Source organism: Abramis brama (assembly GCF_963993115.1).
Source record: "Abramis brama genome assembly, chromosome: 5".
NCBI lineage: Eukaryota > Metazoa > Chordata > Actinopteri > Cypriniformes > Leuciscidae > Abramis > Abramis brama.
In genome coordinates, this window is record NC_139967.1 from 9,803,238 (window position 1) to 9,819,463 (window position 16,226).

The following is a 16,226-nucleotide window of genomic DNA, read 5'->3' on the forward strand; positions in this document are numbered from 1 at the left end:
CAAAAGGTTTGTTTGTAAAAGTACTATTTTTTTCCAATATACTACACTATATTCAATAATATTTTTTTTTAGGTTAATGTTATTCGGAAACTATGCAAAGAATGTGGTCTGGACTCCACTGGATCTCGGAGTGACCTCCTCAGATTGTCTAATGAAATGAAATCGAGGCAAACATATGACAAAATCTTCGAAAAAAATCTGGGGTGCTTCTGGTGAGCTTAATTTCTAATACTGTTTTGTCTGGTGTTACAAATATAACCTTTGATATTACAGTCAATATATTGGCAATACATTAATGTTTAAAAAAAATTAAGATTTTTTTTTTAAGAAAGTCTTTTTTTGTGTTATACTAGGAGGCTGAGGAGTCATCATGTGCCCATGTGGCATAGTTTACAGTTTAAAATGCAATCGAACCAGTGATGGTGAGGTGTGTTATGCGGTTCGCTACCCAAGGTTCCGCAAAGGTGGCTGGGTAGTCCGTCCTGTTAAGGAAAAGCCATCAGACGGTTAGCAGTTTCAGTCAATTCCTAAATATTAAGCAAGTCAGACCATGAGTCAACAATGAATGTGATCTAAATGTTTGCTTCCTTCTCCCAGCATGTGCATCAGCCCTCATGGAGTCTCTGAGAGAGGAATACTCCAGGTCACCACAGGCTCTACGACAGGGTTCACCAATTTCGGTCCTGGAGGGCCGCTGTCCTGCAGAGTTTAGCTCCAACCAGCTCCAACACACCTGTTTGAAAGTTTCTAGTATGCCTATGAGACCTTGATTAGCTGGTTCAGGTGTGTTTAATTGGGGTTGGAGCTAAACTCTGCAGGTCAGCGGCCCTCCAAGACCGAGATTGGTGAACCCTGCTCTACGAGAACGCAGTACAGTTTTGTCTTCCACTACACCTGCTTCCCTTTCCAGATCCCTCCAGAGGATCAACAAGGATGAGGCTATTGGCGTGTATCTAGCACAGCATTCACGATTTAACACGTTAATAACACATGAGTGTGTATATATGATCATAAAAGTTTTATACAGACAATTTGTGGTTATTTTCTATTGATTGTCAACAAAATTGGGCATTCAAAACCTTTATAAAGTCCTCTTCCTCTGGAAACTGCCTTCTAATGGCTGACGCAACACATGCAGGGAGGGGCTTCCTGATGTGCCTGCCCAGAATGCCATAGGCCCAGCGGTCAACCTGCCTGTATGCAGTGTAGCGGTATTGCCTGGTGATATGGACAAAATATCAATATTGATCGTCTTATACCAATGGCTTCAAATAGTGTGATATAGTCATGCCTTAAATAGAGGCAACTTGTAATTGAAAAACAAAATTACTCAGATTGTTTAAATATTCAAATCAATTATTTTGAGAAACCATGACAAAAAGGTGAATAAAGACTGAGAGTTAATGTTTAGAAATTATTATTATGTTTTGAACTATGCTGTATAGCTGTGTTTTGTGGTGTGTTCGTTGTCAAACTCAAAACTTACTTTATTTTTAATTCTTAAAAAATTGCATTATTTTATATGAAAAAGTTAATAATTATATTTTATTGACAAAATATTTGAGTTTGTCTTGTGTATATTTTTTTGGATTAGATCAGATAACATTTTAATCCGTCATATGGTCATGTTACAATGAACCCCGCCACCTATGGGGCATGTTGTCACGTTTCACTTCCATTCTTTCAGGGTAAATCAAGAAAAAAAGTATACACTGTTTTAATGAAACAAAACTCCGTCTACATGAAAACGCAAAAACACGCTATCAAGCGCTGTCAAGAGCATGCCACACCAGCAGGAGGCGATATAACCCTAATCGTAAAGCCACGTTGGCCAATCAGAAGCCTGTCAAATGGTGCGTTCAAGTCATCTCGTAATTACGAGTTGAACGCACTTGAACACCACCACAATGTCGTATACCAGTGGGGAACTCGGGATTTTCTTTAAGCCCCGACACATTCTCTGGCCCCGATCTGTAGGAGTTGGGGGCGTGTCAGTGAGAAACATGTCGGAAATTATCAATGCAACGTCTGTAGTTGACGGTAAATTTTAATTGAGAGAAAAGTGATAGTAAAATATATATCACAATACTTACAGGTATTTAGCAGAGACATTGTAAGGCTTTTTTATTTATAACAAAGTAAGCTTTCTGCACAAAATATGATATCATTGGCTTCATAAGTTAATTAAAAACATAAAAAGAAAAACACACCTGATGCGCATTCTTTGTTCTTCATTTTCTATAAGCAGAGTTAACAAACCTTGCTGTATTTTCATGTAATCCATTAAAAGAAGGTACCGCCATCTTGCTCCGACGAAACTGACTTGAACCAGAGAATGTCTAATAGACGGGTTCTGCTTGAACGCACCTCACGTCGTAAACACGACTTCCCACCTCGTACGTACGAACTTCCCAGGAGGACTTGAACGCACCAAAACACGGCGCACACTCTGACGTCGCAAGGCAAAAAACCCGGTTTTACTGTCTACACGACAACACTGCAACCGGCGTTTCTGAAAATCCTCACCCTGGCAGGAGTTTTCAAAAATGTTCGGTTTCAGTGACCTGATACTGCGTTTCCGTGTGGACGAACCGCGTAAAAAACGTCACGGTTATAAAAATACCCGTGTCTGTGTGGACAAGGCCTTAAAGAATCTTTTTTTTTTTTTTTTTTACTCAACGTGGCGTTAACGGCCTTCCATAGATGTGAGATTAAAAACCTTTGAGGACAAATATAGGCTACCGCACTCATATGAAAGAAAACCAAGACATAATAGATGGTTTTAAAAGTTTAAATGCAACCCAAGGACCAAAAAAAAAAAAAAAAAAGTGTCTTCAAAGTAAGCCATAGAGTGAGAAAGTATTTCATGAACGCAGCTAGGGGAAAAAAACACCTTCCAACTTGAGCAAACACCGGTTAGATTCGATCAGTTCTTTATTTAGCAGCAATATTTATTTATAGATAAATCAAGAATCTAAGGATGTTTCAAAGGACATTAAATCACAAACCTGATGAAGAGGAGTACTTCACTAACCCTAACTCAAAGTAATAAGAATATTCTTAGACTTACGTAGCTGAATTATTGTCTGCGATCAATAATACAAGTTGCTTATAAAAATGAATGTTATCAACATAACTATAAATGATTTGTAGTCAAAATATCATTAAATAATAGACCATACAAATGAATGAGAAACAACAGCTTTCAGTTTTGGATCATGTTTTCTTTTTTTTCATTGCACAAAAGATGAACTTAAAACCCATGGCTTAATATTTCAAAACAAACAAACAAAAAAAAAGACACCAGCAATCAGATTTCGCATGTTGCACAGGTATGAGTCACAAAACACTTGAGATGTTTACAGTAACATAATGCCTTCATCATAACCAGGTACACTGGCCTCCATCCACTACAAAAAACAATGAGATGCTGATGTGCTCACATACTCTCGTACAACACAATTTAAAAACAGCTTCCCTCTTATTTAAATACAATTACCGATGACAAAAAAATTATTGCAAAATCACAAACAGACATTCACACACATTCTACACTACAAAAAAATCTTTAAATATTACTGAAATTAAAATGATGTACAAAAACTTACAACTTTTACCACTGAATGGTGACTACCTCCTCTCGTTAAGGCATAAATTCACTTAAGAGGACATTTCAATGCATAGCAATAAGACGCCAGCTGAAATAATGGTTTCTATAACCTGTACCACACACACAAAGCTGAATGCAACTTCTACATACACTTATCAGACAAAGGGGCTTTATAGAAAAAGTAACGCTGATAGTCTAAATGTACAGAAAATGCAAATTCGACCCTGAAACTGTTACACTCAGATCTGTTGACCATATGCTTCACGTTCAGTTCTAAAATTACATTTCAAACAATGAACAGAATGATCTTGTAGCTATTTGCTAAACAGGGGTAATCCTGGGGTGTCCGGTTCAATTCTTATGCAGTAAAATAGCAGATAAGAATATAACTAGTATGAATATTAAGCAATGGAAGAATATATATATTTTTCTGGAAGCGTCGTCATAAAGGTTGATCTAAAGCGCAAGATCAATTTCTGAATAATCTCATAGTTTGTAACTATTTAAATGGTATTTTTGTGCATATAAATTGAACATATCTGTAGACCATATGTATAAGATTAATACTCCTAATGAACTTGTAAGTCATTTTAAAGCTGAAGTGTCATTTTTTCCCCAATATTAATTTCCATCTTAATATGCAGAAACAAAGTTGTCATTTGTTGGTTGATCACAACAAGACTGGTGAATTTGGGGTGGTGACCAATAGTAGTGTTCAGGAAGCCTATCCAAACAAACAGTCAGAATTTTGCAAAAACTTGTGAATAAACTAGTGCCACAGAAATTACACTTCAGCTTTAAATGGTATTCAAAAAATATCCAAGTGAGTCCTGTCAGTCTAGATGCTAAATTAGCAAAGAGCTCTAGTGTACTATAGTGCTATATATAAAGGAAAATGGTTACACTTTACGATAAGGTTCCATTTGTTAACTTTAATGCATTAACTAACAAATGACTAATACATTTACAGTGCTGGGAAGTAACTAATTATATGTAATCTGGATTACGTAATCAGATTCCAAGATTTAAGTACTTGTAATTAGATTATATTCAATGGGAAACCCTGACGTAATGTAATATTTAATGCATTTCATGTTGTTGATATAGAGTGAAATATATTTTCTTTCTATTTATATTTTTATATCAATATGGTACAATATTATCCTATCCAATTCAGTGTGATAACCGAGTTAGGTCAAAAGTAATCTCAAAGTAATTAAAAAGTAGTTAGATTACATTACCTTAAATGTGTAGCGTAATGGATTACGTTGCTAACTGAAAAAAAATGTTCATGTAATTTGGAAATCGGTAACCTGCTACAAATTTGTAAGTAATCTTCCCAGCACAGAACATTTATTACAGTATTTATTAATCTTTGTTAACGTTAGTTAATACAAATTCAACTGTCCATTGTTAGTTCATGTTAACTCAGGTCCATTAAATGATATTAGCAGATCTTTTCGATTTTAATAATATACAGTATTAGTAAACATTGAAATGCACATGAACTTATTATATGCTCTAGAAGTATTTTTCATGGTTAGTTTACTAATGTAGTTAACTAAAGTTAACCAATGGAACTTTATTCTAAAGTATTACCAGGAAAAGTTATAAGGAATGATCGTATTATTGTACCTTTATGCACATATTTTGCTTGCATTTCCCAATTATTTCTTAAAATATGAAAAGTACTGCATTCAAATTAAATGAAAGGATGTGGAAAATATTCTTAAAATACAATGTGTTAAGTTGAGGTTTGGGAGTAGTTATTATTAAATGAATAATAATCATCATCATAAATGGTAAGCAAATATAAACGGAAGTGGGATGATCTTTTTTTATGTCTGTCAATTAACATTCAAGGTTATGCAAATAACAAATGAGAGGAGGATACAATAAAATGTGCAGCAATTATTCTGGTCATAAATTGACAGATAAAAGTTGGAGGAGATTTTTCTAGAAGAAACTTGGTCTCTGCTTTTTTGTTAAAGAGGTTAAAAAAACATCAATAACAAATGAATCCTTTTCAAGCATTTTGCTTGCTATAATGGAATGACATTGAGGGGAGAAATTAGGTACGGATACATTTGTGAACAGACACTGCTCTGTATCTACACTAAAAACTACTTATTAAACAGTTCAGAGTAACCTTTGATTAAAGTGACCTACTTAGTTCAGCTTAATAGAATGAGTGTCAACTAATAAGCCTACAGAATATCTATATATCTAGTCCCTAAGATTGGAAAAACTGGTCTTTTTTGTTTAGAATTTTTCTATTGAATAAACAAAAGCATTTGGTTTGAAGCATCGGAAACAACCTGCATTTGACTAAATGTCAATAAAATGAGTCAAGTTTTATCCCATCTGTAACATGTCAGTCAGTGGACAATACTCTAATCCTCATGGTCAGGAATACAAAGGTGGTCTGTCTCTGAGAGAAAGAACAAAAATAACATTAGAAATCAATACAAATATACCCAGATGCATATGTGAGGGTACTGGAAACCCCACAGTACAGGGACATCACTGTGTCCTAAAGCTTTGAGGCAAAAGAACGAGAGAAGACCTAAACTAGATGAATGGTAAAGCATCCATCCATCCACAGGTCTGGGATTTGGATGGATTTAAAGCAAAATTCACAGGTCAGTCAATTCTAGCTTCATTCAAACAGTCTAGGGTTTAAGCCCATATCATTTCAATTTATGCCATTACCTAGTCCAGCTGGGCAAACGTTTTAAAACAAGCCAGCACAGCTGGCTCATATTTAAGTCTGGAGGTCCCAGTAGGTCTCAGGTTTTAGTCCAGGTGCTGAGTTAGTCCCTCAGGGTCTGAGTTTGTATTTAGGTCCTCTGCTATGCAAGCTGTATCTGTCCAGAGTAGATGGTGAGTATAAGCATGATGGCAAACCCTGTGAGCAGTCCTGCGTTCTGGATGGCGAAAGTGAGCAGACAGCCACTTCCTCCGGCCTCCTCTTCCTCACGACTCACCTCGTTCATTTCCGGAAACTGCAGAGATGGACAAAGGAATATGGAGACACATGGATTGTAAGAAACATTATACAAATCAACAGAATAAATTTTGGGATAACCATATGGGTAATGGCATTCTCTGATTTCATGGTTATCAAGTTGTGGACTGTGGAAATGCTTATACGCTACAGTTCAAAAGTTTGAGGTCAGGAACAATATTTTATGTTTTTGAAAGAAGTCTCTAATGCACTCCAAGGACATAACAATGTCAAATATAATTTATCCGTGTCACATGAATCATTCTAATATGCTGATTGGTGCTTAAGAAACATTTCTTATTATATCAATCTTAAAAACTTGCTTAATATTTTTTCAGGATTCTTTGATAAAGACCATTTATTTGAAATCGAAATCTTGTCAATCAAATGTCTTTACTGTGATTACTGTCACCATCTATAAATTTATGTTGCGTTCACTCCATGTCGTAACTACCGTAATAACGAGATGACAACAAGTGACGTACTACTCTAGTCGGAGCTCTCAGAAAACACACAGTTTACAAGTTGTAATTACAAGTGAGCGCTTTTTCCGGTAATTACGACATGTCTTGAATGAACATTTAATGCATCTTTATGAATAAAAGTATTAATTTCTTTAAAAATAATGACTCCAAACTTTTTAACAATAGTGCATATATTATAGTTTTGTAACCAAATTAGTTTTTACTTTTTAATTTACTGTTCAATTTCAGCAAGTTTTACTAGTTAGTTTTTAACATTTCAATTGAATAAAACTGAAGCTAAAATATATACATATTAGTTTTTGTAATTAATTAGTAATTTTCTTTATGTGCTCCGTTGTCATCAGCATTTTCAGCACATTGAATCACAGTCAAATATACAGTTAAGTACAGTCGCAGTCATAGTCACTTTATCGCCATCTAGAGGTAGAATGTATTTTCCCACACAAACATGCAAGCCAAACAATTTCACCCATGGAAACTACCATTTTTTCCTTTTATAATATAGTTTTTAAGTTTAGTTTTAAATGTACATTAAATTTTCAAAAATCTATTTAAATTAGTACTGCTTTTAATTTTAGTTATAACACTGGTAGCAAAGGGATAGTTCACCCAAAAATTTAAAAATGTACTCACACTTATGTTGTTTCAAACCCGTATGAGTTTCTTTGTTCTGTTGAACACAAAAGAAAATATTTGAAAGAATCTTGGTAACTACACAGTTGACGGTAGCCATTGACTTCCATGGTAGAAAAAAATACCATGGAAGTCAATGGCTACCAACAACTGTTTGATTACCAATATTCTTTAAAATATCTTATTTTGTGTTCAACAGAACAAAGAAACTCATACGGGTTTGAAAAAAAATCAGGGTGAGTAAATGATGACAGAATTTTCATTTTGGGGTGAACTATCCCTTTAACTTCTCTTACACTTCACTAATCACAAAAACTCACCTTTAGGAATTAATAAAATTCATCAAATCATTACCCCATTCCCGAAAACCAGTTCATTAAAAGCCAGCAAATGATCAACATGAAGTCTCTTACCATATCAGCCAGTGCAATGTAGAGGAACATGCCCCCGGCTAGAGCAAAGATCCAGTTAGGTGAGAAGTTGTTCCCAGCCAGAATGCCGAAGCCCATGCCCAGATAACAGCAGCACGCTGACAGGAAGTTAAAGAACAGCGCCTGCTGGATGCTCATGCCAGCATTTAACAAGATTACAAAATCACCTGCATGACGACAACAACACATTCAGCACGTTTATGGCCATTTTTGATTGGTCACATTAACAGAAGGGTTAAAGAAGCAGTTCTACCCACCCAACTCATGTGGAAACTCCTCACACAGAATTGCCACTGACGTACTGATGCCCTGGAACACAGAAGCAGTGAAGGAGGCTCCGATAGCCAAACCATCTATGAAATTATGGAGACCGTCGCTCAAAGTGATCATCCACGCCAGAGTGGCGATGTCAGAGTATGCCCTGCCCTTCAGCCAATAACATCCACCCGTTCCAGCACCACCCGAACTCTGAGAGTCCTGCGTCAGGGACACAAACAAGAGAAGTCAATATACGCTTCTGTTCAAATGTTTCGGTGAGATATTTTTATGCTTTTGAAAGAAATTTCTTATACTCATCAATGCTGCATTTATTTGATCAATTTTTTTTTATAAACTGTAATAATATGAAATTACTGCAATTTGAAATAACTGTTTTCAATTTTAAAGTATTTTGAAATGTAATGTATTCCTGAATTTGTCACATGATCCTTCAGAAATCATTCTAATATGCTGATTTGGTGCTCAATTAATATTATTATCAATGTTGAAAACATTTGTGCTGCTTAATATTTTTGTAGAAACAATGCTTTTTTTCAGGATTATTTGATGATTATTTGATGATTATGAAGTTTAGAAGTACAGCATTTATCTGAAATAGAAATATTTTTTAATAAAATAATTAGTCTTTATTTAATTTGTACTTGCTGAATAAAAGCATTATTTACTACCACAAATCTTTGCACGGTAGTGTAATTAATAGCCAGAAGCATTTGACTGAATCGTGAAACATATTCTTTTAGCTCCTGCAGGGTTCTTTTAGCTTACATAAGAAACATTGTTTTAGAGATAGATGATGTCATTTAATGAAAATTATGCCTTTTTTCCTTAAAGTGCTGTGCTGAAATGATGGTAATTACGAGCTGACAACACTAAGATGCTGGTCACATCCTCAGAAACAGAAAAATGGGTTTTTATGGCAACCCTTGCAACATGACTGGCTTTGATGTTAATGAAAGCAAAAGCACTATAATAATTAACTTCTATATGCTCTTGAAACACATTATATTAATTTAGAAAACTCAAGAAGAGCATACTAAAATGACATCAAAATGTGCAGCGGTACTCAAGTACCTTGGCTGTTGAAACCATTTTGGCTCAGTTTACATGACGTCATTAGCCATAGTTCATTGAATTCAGAGTTGTAATTAAGAATTAGACAAAGTCCTGGACAGTTTTTAGAAGTTGGAAATTCATAATTGCAGTAATTCTGGCATGACATTAATCTTGAAGAGGCCATATTATGCTCTTTTTCAGAGTCTTAATTTTGTTTTTGGGGTTTACAAGAATAGGTTTTCATGCTTGAATCGAATGTTCAAAAAACACATTCACTTATGCACATATTTTACTTTGTTGCAGCACCTCGACGAGCGTGTTTTGGAAATGTCACACCCATAGCCGCAAGTTTCTACACACTATTAACACAACTTGCGCATTTTCATATGCGTTTGGTGGAAATTATTTAAATCAAATCAAATCAAGTATATTTGTATAGCGCTTTTCACAATACAGATTGTATCAAAGCAGCTTCACAGTATTAAATTAAAATAAAATAATACAACAAGGTTTGTTTCTAGTGGAATTTATTGATTGATAGAATAAAATTAAATATCCCCAAAATATCCCCAATAAATGAGGAATACTGTGACGTACGTTCCTGGAAGAAAACTCAAGACTACAATCGAGGCGTTTCACAGGGAGTTCAGAAACAGTGCTTACTGATATAGAGAATAACTCCCTTTGGAGTGACTTTGTGCTTTGTAACTTTGCAGAACATTTTCATGCTCAAACAGCAACATTACACACTAAAGACAGCTGAAAATGTAAAAAAGCATAAAAGGTCCTCTTTAATATACCATTTGAATAGTGTTCATTTTAATTTCAAGTTGTCTTTGAGACATAATGGGTGACGTTAATAGTCATTTAAGCTAATTCCACAAGTGCTAAATTTGTTATCAGATTTTATTTATTTTTTGTGTGTGCGATTTGTAATACCACTGGAAAATGTAATTTAAGCAATTGAAGAAGACTAAGGTTTGTTTTATCTCTCACCTGTACTGTCTGCCCAGTACTCAGCATTTTGTCGTCTTCTCCAACCCCTCTGACATCTCCTTCCGCTCTGGGTAAAGATGCTCCTCCAGCCTCTCCGTTCTGCAGTTTCTCCATCACACCATCCTCCAAGTCACCATTAGAGCTGGCATAGCGCTCTGCAGGGAAGTGACTGTGGCCGTGGCCATGCCCTCCCTAACAAAAGAGATTTTGATAACAAAAAGGACCAGAAGAAACGCACAAAAGAAAGAGAGAGCGAATAAGCTTGCAAAGAAAATCCTCCACTAGAGGGTGCTGCATTACAAACCTCACAATCTCAAAAGCAAGTTTAATGATAAATCATTAAATAAAATGCTCTGCCCAAGCCATTACAGACTGCAATAAAACCCTTAATGTATTTTTATGAGTATTAAGTTCCTTTTTTTTTACATCCAACAGGAGAACAATGTCCTTCAAAGGATAATACAAATAAAAAGTGCAGCCTCTGAGGAACTAAAACCAATCACAAAATTCTGCACATACTGTTCACACATTCCAATGCACAACGTCATGAGTTTGAACTTTTAAAAGTTCTGAAGTGATGAAAAACAACTCCATTTTTGTTTTAGATGTCACTGGGAACCCATGTCACAATGACAATGTCAGATAAAGCTGTTTGCTAAAAAAACACAACCACTTCATGGTTTACTTGTACAGAAGACTATTAGTCCAAACCTCACCCCGTCCTTTGGCTTTAAGATCATCTTCAGGACTTTCTCTGTAAAGAAGAACAGGTAGAATCCTCCAAACACAACAGCGGACTTGGACACATAATAATCCTCCATAGGGTCGAATCCGAAGGCCTACATAAAGAAAAAAGCATGGTTTAAAAAGTCAAATACAATTTTACTCAAACTACTTAAAATCATAATAATATAGTATTTGTTTTTAACCTTTAATATTGTTTCATAACACTATCATACAATTATATGTTAAATGTTGAACTACACTACCGTTCAAAAGTTTGGGGTCAGTAAGATTTTTATTTTATTTTTTCAAGAAATTGATACTTTTTCAGACTTTTACATTGTTCCACTGCCATGGTTTTTTAACTTTCTATTCATCAAAGAATCTAAAAAAATAAATAAATAAAATAAAAAGTATAATGGTTTCCAAAAGAATATTAAGCAGCACAACTTTCTCAATATTGACAAGAAATGTTTCTTGAGCATAATAATTTCAATCATCATATTAGAATGATTTCTGAAGGATCATGTGACATGGCTGCTTCAGCTTTACCATCACAGGAAAAAAAATTACATTTTAAAATATATTAAAATAGAAAAGATATTTTAAATTGAAATATTTCACATTACAGTTTTCTACGGTATTTTTGATCAAATATAAGATAATTCTTAAAAATAGACCTCAAACCTTTGAAATGTAGTGTGTGTGTGTGTGTGTGAGAGACATCAAGTGGTGTAGGCTGCATATAATATGTTAAAACAGAATGTGAGCAGTACGGTGTAGAATATATGCATTTAGTATGGATACAATCCAAAAAACAAGCCCCTAATCACTCTCCTAGACACCAGAAAAGGTGAAAACATGTGAAAACATGGTTCTTTTTACAAATCAAGAAATGAATTTACCAACTGAGAAGAAAGTATTCTTCACATTTATTTCACACTTGTTACAAGCAGTCAAGAAGAGTGAGCATGGGATTTATTTTAGATTGGGTCTTGATACCAGTACACTAATGCCTCAGGGCTTCCCCCCTTTTTGCTTGGCTTTTCACCAGACTGGGTCATTCATTTATAGTTATTCATTTAAATGGTTCACAAAATGATGTGTGCTCCAGTTTCATGCCAACTTGCCTCAAAATTGTAGCGTGAAAGGGCATTACTATATGATTTTAAAGGGGTCATGACATGAGAAATCAAATTTGCCTTGATCTTTTGACATATAAAAGGTCTTTGCACCATTCAAACATCCTGCGAGTTTCCAACTTCCTCATTATAAACAAAGCATTTACTTAAGCTCCAAAAACGGCTCGATTTGATATTGTGGGATCTGTGACATCACACAGGCAAATACATTTGTATATGGCTGCCCCCAGAGCAAGACATTGACAAAAAGTTATACATCATCGCACCATAGGCCCCGCCCACTGGAGTTCAGTTACTTAACGGCTGAAATTTGCCTACACTGGATTTGAGCGTCGCGTCAAAAGCAAAAATAACCTATTATAATCACTGATGTGGTCTAAACTGGATACAGTTTACAGATGTCCATTCACTTTCTGACATAGGTTAATCTACGCACTTAAAGGAATGGTTCACTTAAAAATGAAAATTCTGTCATCATTTACTCAAAAGAAGATATTTTGAAGAATATCCGTAACCAAACAGTTGATGGACCCCATATTGACTTCCATAGTATTTTTCTTTTCCTACAATGGAAGTCAATGGGGTCCATCAACTGTTTGGTTACGGATATTCTTCAAAATATCTTCTTTTGTGTTCAGCAGAAGGAAGAAATGCATACAGGTTTGAAACAACTTGAGGGTGAGTAAATGATGACAGAATTTTAGTTTTTAAGTGAACAATTCCTTTAAGTCTGCCGGCAAGAAGACAAATGGAAGAGTAAATGGAAATGCAAAGGAACGTTTGCTTTGACAAATCCCGTTTAAACAGCTCATTTGCTCATTTCTGTAGAAATAGAACATAACCGTCAGGAACAAGTGGATGTTTCATTTTTGATGGCATCCTGGATTGCGTCAGAGTGTTTTATGTTTGTTCTGAGAATTTGACTGCAGATAGTTTGTAAACGAGGAAGAACGTAATGGAGAGTTTGCAAAGAAACTTTTGTTGACAGAAGAAGCAGTCAGCAGTATTGGATCTAACAGCATAAGTAAATGATTTCATAACGCTTTGTCTGTAAATGACGGTTTTATATGGATAATGTTACATGCAATTGCTAGTGGGTGTTGATACCGTGTTTCCTATGCAATGACGCTAGCTAATCATAATAGTGGCCGTTTACTGACAAGCCTTAAAGGAGCCGCTCCTTAAAGGGATAGTTCACTTTGAAATTAAATTTTGGTATGTTTTAGCTTACCTCAAGGGCATCCAAGATGTAGGTGTCTTTGTTTCCGCAGTAGTTTCAATTTTGATATTTTTAGGTCAAACCGTTCCTGTCTGTCAGTCATATAATGCAGGTCTATGGTCACCACCTCAAAGAGCATGCACAGAGAAGTCCAAATTAAACAATTCCCCATCGTAAGTACACATTGATGGCCTAAGACACGGAACGAGCAGTTTGTGTGAGAAAACGAACAGTATTTATATCGTTTTTACCTCTTGTACACAACCACGTCCAAGTGATCTGAGGGCGCGGGCGCGTTCTGGTTTAGTCTGCGCAAGCGCACGCACCCTCAGATTGATGACTGACAGACAAGAACGGTTTGACCTAAAAATATCAAAATTGAAACTACCGCGGAAACAAAGACACCTACATCTTGGATGCCCTTGAGGTAAGCTAAAACATACCAAAATTTAATTTCAAAGTGAACTATCCCTTTAATAACTGATCATTTCGCACAGACGGTCAGAGTGAGGGTTGAAAATAATCGTTTTTCCACAAATATATTTGTTTTTGTATTTATTAACATTATAAGTAAACCTCAAAGAACATATTAAAATAATTAAATTCATGTCATGACCCATTTAAAAGAAGTAGCCAATGTGATCTGGTTATGAATCAATACAAATTTCCTTTATTGTTGTTTTTTTTACTCTGTTGTTTAGCCTTCCAGCTGGGGAGAACCACTGAGCCTGGGAAAACTTATATTTGTGTTTAAAGGGAATATTGACCTGAAAATGAAAATCCTGTAATCAGTTACTCACCCTCATGTTGTTCCAAAAGATACTAGAACTCAAAATTAGATTTTTTGTTTTGTTTTGGCAGAATGTCAACTCTGTTATTTTGTATACAATAAGAATGGATGATGTTTCAGTCGCACCAACCAGCTTCTATTGAATGACTTCAGAAAACTCTGAATATCACATATACAAGTCTACTGAATTTTAATACTTTTTATCCTTTTTGGAGTTTGGCGGTGTGAATCACCATGCATTTTTATTTTAAAGTAAACATAAACATAAAATATTATTTTTTTTTGTCTTATGCCATGTCAGTATCTAAGGGCCAGATTTACTAAACAGGGCAAACTAGCGTAGAGACATTAAAAATGTCAATAATTTATCCAAATAAATTTTGAAATTAAATTGTCACAAACAGAAAAAAATCTCTCCCCTCTACCACGCACTCTCTGAAACACAAATGCAATAACGTCAGCCGCAAAAATATCTGTCTTCACACCTTTGCATCGCTAATTTCTCACTGTATGTCTTTATTAAATCCTTACAGTAGTTTTATTAACACCAAAAGAAGGATTGCGTTCGCTCAAGCTGTTATGCTTGGCTAATGGCTAATGAAATGGCAAAAACAGCGCAAAATAACATCTTTTGTTTTAAATTATAAACATTAAAAACGATTAACAAACATATTTAAAAGAACAAAGGACAGAGAAATAGAATAAATCATTTCTATACAGAAAGATAAAACCTATCTACGATTTTTAGGTGACTCTAGAAGTTTTTTGATGTTGCATAAAATATTTTCATTTGTGTTGCAAATGTCTGGAACAACATGAGGACAAGTAAATGAAGCGTTTTCATTTTGAGCAAACTATTCCTTTAAATGCCAGACTCAACATAAAGACTCAACCAGGACATCTTTATCTAGTGAGTCTGGTTGTGTGGCACACGTCTATAACCCCGTTTCCCACACGTGTCCACTCTACCTCTGGGATTAGTTGAAAGAGGGCGTTGGAGTACAGAGTACCAATGGCCAGGGCTATGAAGTACAGCAGCAACCGCTTGTAAAAGGTTTTCCTCATGAAGGGAACCACACTCGCCCCGACCAGTGAACACAGAGATATCACTGTCACACACAGGAAACCATACCCCCACACTGGCCAAACAACCAAAAAGAGAGAGAGAGAGAAAGAGAGAGAGAGAGAGAGAGAAAGAAAGAGAGAGAGAGAGAGAGAGAGAGAGAGAGAGAGAGAGAGAGAGAGAGAGAGAGAGAGAACAGGGGAGGTGAAAAAGAAAGGGAGAAAAGAAGAAAGAATATTTGAATTAATCAGCAGATTAATTAATACTAGGTGAAAGGTTGATATTCATAATCTCAATTGTGAGATTTACTCCCTGAGAGGGTTCTGTGGGCCACTGAACTATTAAATCAATTCATGCAACCACAATGAGGGTTTGGACATTTGAAGGAAATATGCAGTATATCTTTTTTAATCAAATCTCATTCATAAACTGCATTTACAGTAGATGTGATGTTCATTGATATATTTAATTAACAGCAATAAATCATAAACATTCCAGAGTCGTGCTATTACACTACCATTCAAAAGTTTGGGGTCGATGAGATTTTTTGAAGAAAAAAAATAATAATCTGATGCTAAGCATCTGTTACATCAAAATATAACTGTAATATTGAGAAAAATTTATATAATTCCTAATAAATGTTTCCTGTTATTGCAAAGCTGAATTTTCTGCTTTTTATTTTTTTCAGGACTCTTTGATGAATAGAAAGTTCAAAAGATCAGCATTGAAACAAATGTTTTGATTATAAATGGCTTTACTTTAACTTTTGATCAATTTAATGCACCCTTGCTGATT

The 16,226-nt window shown here is 35.2% G+C and overlaps 1 protein-coding gene across 2 annotated transcripts in view; it reads right to left on the minus strand.

The window, feature by feature from the left end:
• Positions 1-3,203: 3,203 nt before the first annotated feature.
• The window catches only part of slc39a14 (solute carrier family 39 member 14), a 34,855-nt gene continuing 21,832 nt past the window's right edge, over positions 3,204-16,226 (minus strand). For both annotated transcript variants that reach the window (XM_084114087.1, XM_084114086.1), the window contains exons 4-9: positions 15,338-15,507; positions 11,211-11,333; positions 10,495-10,686; positions 8,424-8,643; positions 8,149-8,333; positions 3,204-6,615 (exon numbers count right to left, since the gene is read on the minus strand). In XM_084114087.1, the coding sequence (XP_083970213.1) occupies positions 6,463-6,615; positions 8,149-8,333; positions 8,424-8,643; positions 10,495-10,686; positions 11,211-11,333; positions 15,338-15,507 (1,043 nt within the window). In that variant the 3' untranslated portion in view covers positions 3,204-6,462. The remainder of the gene's footprint in view (positions 6,616-8,148; positions 8,334-8,423; positions 8,644-10,494; positions 10,687-11,210; positions 11,334-15,337; positions 15,508-16,226) is intronic.